Raw genomic sequence first — 10,601 nt, forward strand, 5'->3', positions numbered from 1 at the left:
CCAAATATATATATGGTGAATTCTTTTTGAAGAAAATAAAGATTTGTCCATGAAAGAAAGAAGATTTGGACTCCTCACATCCAACCACATTGCAAATATTCCAACCATTATCCCACAAATAGAATTCCATGTACCAACCATCATCTATCTTGACCACGTGTAAAGAACAACTATGTGGAGTCCGGATCATCTCCCTCGACGGCTATTGATCACAAATTACAGGGGGACCCATATGGTTAGGGTGATGGGATTTTTTTTTTTTTTAATATTTTATTATATTTTACTTGTAAGTCCCACATAATTTGTGGTTGTGAAACCGTCAGGAGAGCACAGAGTGCTCTTTGTCAAGGGAGATGATCTACACTCAACTATGAGTCCCACACCCCCATAATAGTATGCTAACGAAGTGATGTGAAGACATACACGCTTGTGGTGCACAATTCTTCCCTCTCTCTTATATTAAAAGAAAGAACACTAACACCTCTTGAAGTACTTGTCGTCTTGTCTCTTCAATCAAACCCAGAATCACATACTTCCTCGAGCAAATCCAGGATTAAGGGACCAATATCAAGTCCATTTCCATGTCAGAAATGGACGGAAATAGACCATCCATTTCCTTACAGATGGGTGCCATGTGTACCAACATCACATCAAATGGTTAAAATCCACTTATCAGTCACATCAATCAACTGACTAATGTGCTTGATAATTGGATCTTAACCATCTGATGTGATGTTGGAACACATGACACACATCTGCAAGGAAATGGACCTGATAAATTTCCCAGGATTAAAAGAGCCTCTTTCTTGTTTATGAGGGGCTATTCCCACAGCCAACGGCTATGATGTTTTAGGTTAACATGGGTTGTGGAGCCTGATTGATTATGGGCTAAGGTCCACCAATTAATTAGGTTTCTGGCTTGAACCCCACGATAGGCTTTTCATGAGAGATGGGTTGGTAGATTATTAATAAAGGCCCAACCCAGGCCCAATTCTACCGAACCTAATTGTTTATGCGCTTTAGGCCCACATAGTTTTGGTTCCCATAAATTAAGTTCATATCATGAAAATCAGATATAACTTTTATATAAATAATTAGACGCAGAGGCAATAAGGTCATGGGTTTGAACCTCTACCTTTACCACGCCTTATCCTTCTCCTTTTCCCTGCCCCTGGGCTTGTGGGCCCCCCCTATCACTAGAATTGATGGATGATCTCCCACCAAAAAACCAAAGATTATCATGGAAATATTTTAAAAAAATAGATAATTTCATATAAATCAAATGTTGTCAAATAGTAATGAAAATTATGAAACACATACTTCTCTCTCCATCAATGCATTTTTTCATGATAATAAATACATGAATTTGACAAATATTGTTAGCATGATGTTTATTTATAAAAACTCATCACTAGAAATATTTGTTATTCATCTCACAAATTCATTTTTGTATTTTCTCTCGATGAATTAAGAATTAGAAGAGAAAATGAATATGACGCATAAGGCTCAAATGAAAATTTGAGAAATTGGAGAAAACCAAAAAGCTAAAGGATCGACTAGATACTGTTGAAAGAAAATTAATGACAATAGAAGCATTAAGGATATGAAAGATATGACCAAAATGATTAACGATAGTAAAGAGATGTCTACAACAAAGTAAATACCAAATAATTGGTAAATTGGAACAATGTTCTATCAAATTATGGGGGACAAATTGTTATACTTAAAAAAAAAATTAACTATGATTTGTGTAATGCGGAGCATAAAAAATTTTAAATATGATTTGTAAGGAGGAGCATGATATGTTGATGGAAAGTTTCCAGATATAAAGAGGGTTTATTAATGACAAAGGGTTTGGCTCATTTCCAGGGAGAATATTTTCAGAAAGCTAGAGAAATTGCCACTTTTAATATTCTGATCTAAAGACTAAAATTAAAACTTCAATTTTTATCCTACTTTAATCCAAACCAGTAAGAACCGACTAGTTCAAACCTGTTATACATTCTAATCTTGTTTTTCAAAAACACTTGCAAGGGTCGTCTTGCTCATTGCAATGATAGCAAGAGATGAAATTTCCACAGAAAGGATAAATTCTTCCTCATTACCTCTCAATATTTAAAACTCATAATGGGACAAATGGGTTTGAGAGAAATAGTAGAAACTTTCTTTGAGATTTAGGAAAAAGAAGGCAAAACAACATAGGGTTTTTACCAAAACCGTAAGATAAGCGTCTTCCACGTGGCAAAATATGGTAATTCATTGGGCACTCCCTGGGAGATATTCTCCCTAGAGAGGAGCCAAACCCAATAACAAAAGGGAGAGATAGAGGCATATATATTTCATGATGAAAAATCATATACTAATTGTTATGGATATTTTATAATAGACCTGTATGGGTCGACCAAAGAAGAACTAGACCAATCAAACCTTGGTCGGACCACGAATAAAACGAAGGTACTTAGCAAGGTATACAATTTGAATCATATCCAACCTCCTTAAAGATAAGGATAAGGATTTGATCAAATAGGGTTACTTTTAGAATCCAGATCGGATTCCACAACTACAATCCAAGTAATATTGTCTTGGCGGATAAGACTCCTCTCCCCAAGAAGCTAGCAACAGAGTTCTATTCGAACTCCATTATTGCATAGTTAAGATAACCTCTCCTAAGATCTATAAATACCCACATATTTATCATTATCAGGTATGCATTCTTAAGTTATTGAATACATTGAGAGATTGAGCTAGCTTCCTTTGTTCATTTGAACTAACTTGTTCGTTAAAGATGAAACTCGACCACACCGGTCGAACACGTTTTTGCAGGTTCGAGCGTTCGACCAGAAGGGACTGAATTTTGCATCAACACTAATGATCGATAAACTTTGCTAATTAATATTCATATGTAAGTTTTTCATCATTAAAAATGAAGATATTGTTAAGAAAATACCACATCAGCATTGCCACATAGTTCTATTAGTTTTAATGACAACAAACACAAATTACTAATAATCAAATTGACTTGTGCATGTCTAGCTCGAGTCAAGTATATTAATTGAAAAATATGGAACTAAGGGCAAGATTGATCAAGACACTAATGAAGATAACTCAAATGGAATTCCAAGTCCCAAGCAAGGTACGAATTATGACTGAACATGAAGACTTGAAGTTTTATGATAAAATTAAGAACTGAAAACTCAAGAAGGATCAAGCTTAAGATAAAGAGAGGTAGTACGGTTTTCTTTCTGAAACAACTACGGCTACCCACTTTAATTTCAATTACAATTATTAAATAGCATTAAGAGAGAAAAGATGATGACAAAGAAACACAACGAATTAAGAAGGTGAGACTTTGAGAATGTACTTGTATTGACTTTGTGTGTAATTGAGAGTTTGTGTGGAAGGAATAATTAGATTTAGCTAGTAGACGAAGATGACGAAGATGACGAAGAATAAAAACACCCCAAAAGATACAGGGATTTTCTCAACAACCTAGTTCTTATTGGTAAAGGCCAAAGGGAGACAATCAGACAAATGCTTTCAATAAAATTAAAAAAATTAAAAAAAAAATTAGAACTATTAAGGGCCTGTTTGGTTACATGAATCTAGAGATTTCAAATCTCTGGATTCATGAATCTGAGAATTATACCCGTTTGGTTGTAAAAATCTCTAGATTCATGAAATCTACAGATTCACGTTTTTAGTGTAAAAAGGTGAATCTGTAGATTTATGGGTAAGGGGTGAAATCCAGAGATTTCAAAAAAGCTATACAATTGTACATTCACAAAAATCATGTCGATCAAATAAATTTTTAGGATGAATTCACAGATTTCATTCCACAACCAAACACTTAATTTTATAAATTATAACTCCATAGATTTGAAGTCTATAGATTTGAAATCTCGAGATATTTGAAATCTCCAGACTCATGTAACCAAACAGGCCCTAAAACTATTAAAAAAAAAAGGAGACAACAACCACCAAGAAAGAAGGAGATTTTTATTTGCGGTTGCCGCTGTTGGCAGCAGCCGACGGCCCAGATATTGCCACGTATGCAAACTTTTTCTTCGAGAAATAAAAGTGGGGAAGTACTACCATACTGCCGAGCTCCAAGACAACCCTCCTTTGGTCTATCTAGTTCAATTATTCTTATCTTATTTAAAGTTTTCTTTTCTTCTTTTCTTGACAACCAAACTCAGCCTAAAAGAAAATAAAATAAGAAGAGAAAATGAAATATCGACTTTCAACCGTTGACTTGTTAATGAAGGAGCATATAAAGAAGAGAAAAAATGTTTGTCAATGCATGATTGGCAGAGTGATAAAATTCATATTTCTCAATGGAGAGGTCATGGGTTCGACCCTTGCGGACAACAAAGCTCCCTTTGAGGATGTAATCGAGGTGCGGGGGACGGGGGGGCGAGGCAGGGGGGGGGGGGCCAAACAGAGGGGGTTGGGGGGGTGGATTGTTTGTGTGTGTGGGGGGGGGGGGGTGTTGGGTGGGGGGGGGGAGAATACTATTTTTATTTTTTTTATTTTTTTATTTTTAAATTTTAAAAATTTAAATTTTAATTTTTTTTTTTTTTTTTTATACAAAAATATACCTGATTGTGTCTACATGCTTTAGGCCCACATAGTTTTGGTTCCTAAAATAAGCTCATATCATCAAACCTATAATTGGATTTGCATCACTTTCTTAGCAATTTCTTGTAATAGACTGTTAGAATTATGATACATGGCATTTTATTATTCAATGGTCACAATTAGACGGTTATGGAGATTTGCCAAAATATGACATTTGAATAAAACACTCACCATTTTCACTCATTTATTTGGCTCAAGTCTCAAAAGTGCCAGATGTCGGTGAAGATTTCTTTTTGCTATAAAATGAGGAAAGGTCCATAATTTTCAAAGAGCAATTGCTCCAAACACCCCAAACAACAGCTCAAGACCATTTCTTTGAAAAGTAAAGATACCCTAAAGCTGGGTTTTCATTGGACACGTTAGTTTAATTTGTTACTAAATGCCATAATCAGTATTTATTTTTCCAAACCCTAAAACTTTTCTTTGAATTATGAGATTACCTAAATATCCTTATTAAAAACAGAAGAATGGTGGAGGTTACAATGAGAAGGAAATCATGAATTTTTTTTGATACAAAGATGGGACCAAACCCTAACAAATGAAAAACTAAAACGAAATAGCAACCAAATTTTTCTTAGGATCTCATTCAGATCTTGAAGGGATCCTCATATTGAACACCATAGAAATTCCTTGAGGAAGACACACTTTCAACCTCCAATTGGCAGTTTTATTCGCCTCTCAACACACGTGGTTGAAATGTATGTTCTCAAAGGGTCTAGACACAGCTTGAATCTCCTCTACCAGCTTCATCGCTCGGCCTTAACGGTGAGAGTTCCCTTCAACCAACATCACCGCCTTGGATGAATCAAACTCTGCCACCAGTGGTAACCAACCCTCCGCGGCCATGTCCTCCACCCCAATTTTGATAGCCAAAAGTTATTGGAGAATAAATTTAACAATGAAGAACTAATGAGGTCTTTTCATCCCATTATATTTAATAGTATAGTATAGACTTAGTGTTTAAAGTTCTCTTTTGGCAAAAGTAATTCACTCGTTTTCAAGATATAGTAGGAGAGAACCTAAAGAATGAATGGTTTTGATTTCCTTTGATTCTGATATCCACTGAAAATATATAGGAGAAAAGATAGAACTTCAAGGAGAAACTATCGAAGGATTACTTAGTCAATAATTGAGTGAGTAGGAAGAACATGGCCCTCGTATGGAACACATAATTACTAATATATATATATATATATATATATATATATATGTGGCCGAGTGAGTGTGAAGGTCATGGGTTCAATTTCTTCCGGTAGCGTATGTAATATCCCTATCCCTATATATAAAAAACGCTCTTGGAGAAAAGACAGAACTTCAAGGAGAAACTATCGAAGGATTTTTTTGTGATCTCCTTTCTCAACATAATGAATGAAGCCATACATCTAACTTCTTCAGTATATGTTGTAAATTTAGTACATTTTATATTGTGTGTTTGTGTTTTTTTCATATTTACATTAGTTTATACGAATTTTTCAAACGATTGACATCCTCAAATTATAAACTTTAGATAGGTGATTATTTAGTTCCAAGGTTAATTGATCGAATGAAGAAGTCACATGTTGGACTCAGGGTCGATCGTATTGAACACATAGTTACTTTTGGAGACATATCGATATATATATGGTGAGTCGACGTATTGAACTTGGTGTGAATCCAATATTTCTTTGTGGCGCTCACGATCTCTTTTGATTTGTTCAAACGCACAGAGACAGAGAGAGAGATTGTGGGAGAGACGAACTGTATTTCTTATTTTGGTGCCTCATCCTTCCTTATCTCTCTCTCCTACCTGTTGGACTCCTTTCCTTCCAAACCCACCACTTTTATCGACGAGAGATTTTTGCGCTTCTGCTTTTCATTGTTAAATACCTGTCTTCGGCTCCCATTCTACCTTCTTCTCTGCCTTCTCCTTCTTGTTCTTGGTTCTTCCAAGAACAACGCGCTCCTTCTATCTGAAGGTACTCTTCCTCTCTCTTTCTATCTGTATAGGCTTTAATTTTAACCTTGTATCTTTTCTCATTTCCCTTGTTTCAACTGCTGCCTCACACATTTCTTTGTTCTGCATTTGAAAATTATTGGAGGTAAGAAACAAATTTGTTTCTTTTTCTTGGTTATCAAGCTATTCTTTTATGTTGGGCTTTGTTGGTTTGGTATCTAGTTCTGCTTACGATGTTTGTTTTAGATTCCCCCTGTTGCTTTTCTATCCTTTTGGGGAAAATGGGAAACATATTGTTTGATTGAATCTTTTCTTGTGAGTTGCTCCTCTGTTTTACTGTTTTCATCTCTGGGTTCTGATTCTCATTACATACCCCATCATCTCACTGGGTAAAAAGAAATAGTGGTTTCTTTGAGAACCTCACGCAGCTATTATGCATTATGAATCTTCCCTTTTAGAATCGCTAACATATCCCAATATAATTGATATTTTTCTGTTTTCAGGTTTCCATTCAGAATCATTATATAGATCTTGTCTTCGAAAATGTTTGGTTTTAGGAAATCACCCTTGACTAAGGCCACTAAACAAAATTCGGTTGGCCCGGGAACCAACCCTTTTGATTCAGATACTGAATCTGATTTCAAAACCATTAAACCTGCAAGAAGAACTTCTTCTGAACCTGCACTCATAACGCCAAACAAGTCTGATCTTTTTGATGACGATGAGGGAAGAGGAAACTATTCTTGTTCTTCTTCTTCTTCATCTTCATATTCTGTTACTCCACAACAAAGAAGCAAGTACAAGAATGACTTCCGTGATTCAGGAGGATTGGAGAAGCAGTCAGTGCAAGAACTGGAAAGCTACGCAGTTTACAAGTCTGAGGAGACAACAAACTCTGTCAACAACTGCCTGAAGATTGCTGAGAATATCAAAGAGGATGCTACTAATACTCTGGTTACCTTGCATAAGCAAGGTGAGCAAATCACACGGACCCATATGGTTGTTGCTGATTCTGATCAAGATCTCAGTCGGGTATGTAGCTTCCCACACCTCTAAATTTAGGTAGACAATTAAATGAACCTCTGAGTAAAGGGAATATATACAAGCATGATTACATTTTATTAGAATAATTTCAAATAAACATGTTGTGGTTGCTAAATCTTTTCTACTTCTATTGTTAGTATGCTTTTTCTCAAGGAAAAAAGTATGACTGATCTTGGAAATTATTCATTTGTCAAATATCTTTGTATTGATAAAGAGTATCAGAAGTTTCTGATCAACAACCGATTGGAGATTCAGAAGATTTAATGGCTCTTCCCTGCCCCTCGCCCTCTTCCAAATCTCATTGCTGGTTGTAGTTGCTGACTCGTAGAGACCTCAGTCGTGTCCTCAGGATTTCTAATTGGACAAGTAAATTGGTGAACAGGTTTACTGTTTATGTACTAGATGTCTAGATCTGGTCAATGTCTTCATGAAACCCTTTTTTTTGTATCCTTTGATTCTTCAGCTACTCAGCCATTAACTTATATGCAACTTTGGGAACAGAACATGAACATCTCATCCCCAGATAGTTTTCAAAAGTCCTACAGTTCGCATGAGATCCTGCCCTTATCATCATCTAGATATATAGTGAAAGAGCACCTATGAAGTTTCAAGATTTGTTTCGAGGTTTGTATGCATCCCACCAATATGTGACTACATCAAAAGACATAATAAATAGAATATAAAAATATGTTGATGTCAAAATTCTACTTCCACATAAAACCTCTCACAGGAACCCACTGGAGTTTGGTTTTTACCTTCCTGGCGCAGGCAGATTCCCCATATAGGTTTCTGCTAATATCCAAGAGGGTTTGGACTCACATTTATTCTCAAGAACTTGCACTCAAATGCTAATTATGCATTTAGTTATAGTGAACGGTTAGCTTCTGCTACTTTCAGGGGGAAAAACTTCTTGGAGGTCTTGGAGGCATGTTTTCTAAGACTTGGAAACCGAAGAAGACCCGTGCAATTTCAGGGCCTGTAACCCCAGGGAGTAAGACCTCTTAAGTTTCATAGGTGGACTGCTTTGTTTACTCCTATCAGCACCTATCTGCTTGACTTATCATGTTGTATTGCAGATGACGAACTCAAAAAAAAGACCAGTCATCTGCGGCAGAGGGAGAAGTTGGGGTTAGCACCTATTCCCAAGGGACACGCAAATAACAAACAGACTGTTTCTGAACCCACAAATGCAATACAAAAAGTTGAGGTTTGTATTGTGTTTTATAACTTTGGATTGAATATAACTGTTACTGAAGTAATATGTTGTGTTGTGATTTTCTAAAATAGTTGGAGAAGACAAAGCAAGATGATGCTCTTTCAGACTTGAGCAATATTTTGGGTGACCTCAAGGGGATGGCCGTAGAAATGGGGTCTGAGCTTGAAAGGTCAGTAATTTTTCCATTGGAAAAGGATCTCTTATGTTTTGTTTTTCTGTTGGAAGGTAACCCTTTTCTCCTTTTTTCCCTCCTTTTCTACATTCGTTACTGCTTGGGAAGAAAGTGGTTGGACATCGATGTATGAGAGAAATTGCTTCACATGTTCTTAGGGATTGAACAGTTAATCAGTGTCCTTTTTTTTGGGAAGCTTAGAATCATATTTGTATGGAGACTATGGTTAAACGCATTTCCTTCTTGCCTTACTTTAGTTGATCTTGTTTTTGCCTGACCATATGCAGTATTAGTTTCTTACATGGGGTGATCTATTGGGTTTTTGTGATAGTCCAGAATCTACATTATATAGAACTTTTTATTCTTGGGGTGTGGGGGGCTGTGGAGGTGAGCCACAATTTCTAATTCTCAGGGTGCTCCAGGTTCCCCTCCTATCCCCCCCCCCCCTGTTTCTTCTTCTGAACATGCTCTGATTCTTTTGCTATTGAGCAGATCGCGGACCTGTTGTGCATTTCTAAATGTTATCATGCTGCCAATGAATAAATGCATGTTTCTGTCCTTACCCATTCACTTTTTTTCATAATTCTAACTGGTTTTGTGATTGTTTCAGGCAGAATGACGCTCTGGATAATCTTGGTGAAGATGTGGATGAGTTGAATCATCGGATGAAAGGTGCCAATCAACGTGCGCGTCGTTTGGTTGGCAAGTAAAAGAATTTCCAGATGAAAGGTGGCAATCAGCATGGCCTAATCGTTCACTATGGAAGCAAAAGCAAACAAATTTCCAGATGGAGTTTTCTGGCTTGCTTCACTTGGAACACGCTCAATGTATATTGGTTAGCTGAACCCTGACATAGTCTTCTCTGTACCTTCAGGTTTACCAGCTTTATTCAGCCACAGGATGTATAAGGAAAACTAGGACGTTTTACTACAAAATAATACAAAAGAAGCATTCCCTTCTTTTCTTTCATTTCCACGTTCTCTATTTAGTTGATCTGTGTTCTCTAAATCTCCTCGTGATCCAAAAGAAGAAGAAAAACCAACATAGATTAACCTGGTTGCCCTAGATTAGCATGTTGGACAGGGCTCAGGGCCGTAAGAGTCACGATTGCAGAATCTGACAACTGGCAAAATGAAGTCATAATTCATAATCTAGGGAAGAGTTCACATAAAGAAAGATAATAAAGTGTATGGCAGAACAAATTATCTTGAAGGAATGATATGGTTGGATGAATTAAGCCCTGAAACTTTACATGTAGGTTTGGGAAGACTTCTTAGAGTGCAGCTATTGCACTCGTGTTTTTGGGTAAAGCAGTTGTTGCACCAATGATAGGATCAATAGGAGGCCAGATTGAACCATAAATGGAGTGAGCTTTTGTGTTTTCCATGGGGGAAAACAGTCATTTTGCCTTGTCCATGTGTATGGTTGTAGAAACCATGTTCCTGGACAAAGTCCTTTTACTTGTATGTTTTAGGCAAATTAATTCTTGAAACAGTAAACCCCCTATTAGGTTTTACAGACTTCTATAGGATTTTAGTATTTTTCAAGAACATCACCATGATGCTTCTCTTACCTGCTCATCTTGGGTGAGAGGAACA

General features: G+C 36.5%; 1 protein-coding gene across 3 annotated transcripts; it reads left to right on the forward strand.

Annotated features, from left to right (window-relative positions):
* The first annotated feature begins 6,323 nt into the window (after positions 1–6,323).
* LOC149006569 (putative SNAP25 homologous protein SNAP30) lies at positions 6,324–10,093 on the forward strand. 3 transcript variants are annotated; one of them, XM_089164858.1, is made up of 5 exons: positions 6,324–7,603; positions 8,513–8,606; positions 8,692–8,822; positions 8,903–9,000; positions 9,614–10,093. In XM_089164858.1, the coding sequence occupies exons 1-5, from the start codon at positions 7,115–7,117 to the stop codon at positions 9,711–9,713; spliced, it is 912 nt and encodes a 303-aa protein (XP_089020984.1). In that variant the 5' UTR covers positions 6,324–7,114; the 3' UTR covers positions 9,714–10,093. The 3 variants fall into 3 exon arrangements, with proteins under 3 accessions (XP_089020984.1, XP_089020983.1, XP_089020982.1); XM_089164857.1 differs by lacking the exon at positions 9,614–10,093 and having other exon boundaries at positions 6,324–6,593; positions 7,075–7,603; positions 8,903–9,208; XM_089164856.1 differs by lacking the exon at positions 9,614–10,093 and having other exon boundaries at positions 8,903–9,208.
* Positions 10,094–10,601: the final 508 nt, after the last annotated feature.

The sequence above is a fragment of the Hakea prostrata genome, chromosome 8 (assembly GCF_041222555.1).
Source record: "Hakea prostrata isolate BN-2017 chromosome 8, UWA_Hpros_2, whole genome shotgun sequence".
Lineage (NCBI taxonomy): Eukaryota > Viridiplantae > Streptophyta > Magnoliopsida > Proteales > Proteaceae > Hakea > Hakea prostrata.

What these genes read in the sequence shown, in the direction of transcription:
- LOC149006569 (XM_089164856.1), top strand. Translation starts at nt 7,115, where the DNA reads ATGTTTGGTTTTAGGAAATCACCCTTGACTAAGGCCACTAAACAAAAT. An exon ending in CTGATCAAGATCTCAGTCGG is followed by an intron (nt 7,604 to 8,512) that starts GTATGTAGCTTC and finishes TGCTACTTTCAG; the next exon opens with GGGGAAAAACTTCTTGGAGG. An exon ending in ATGCAATACAAAAAGTTGAG is followed by an intron (nt 8,823 to 8,902) that starts GTTTGTATTGTG and finishes TTTCTAAAATAG; the next exon opens with TTGGAGAAGACAAAGCAAGA.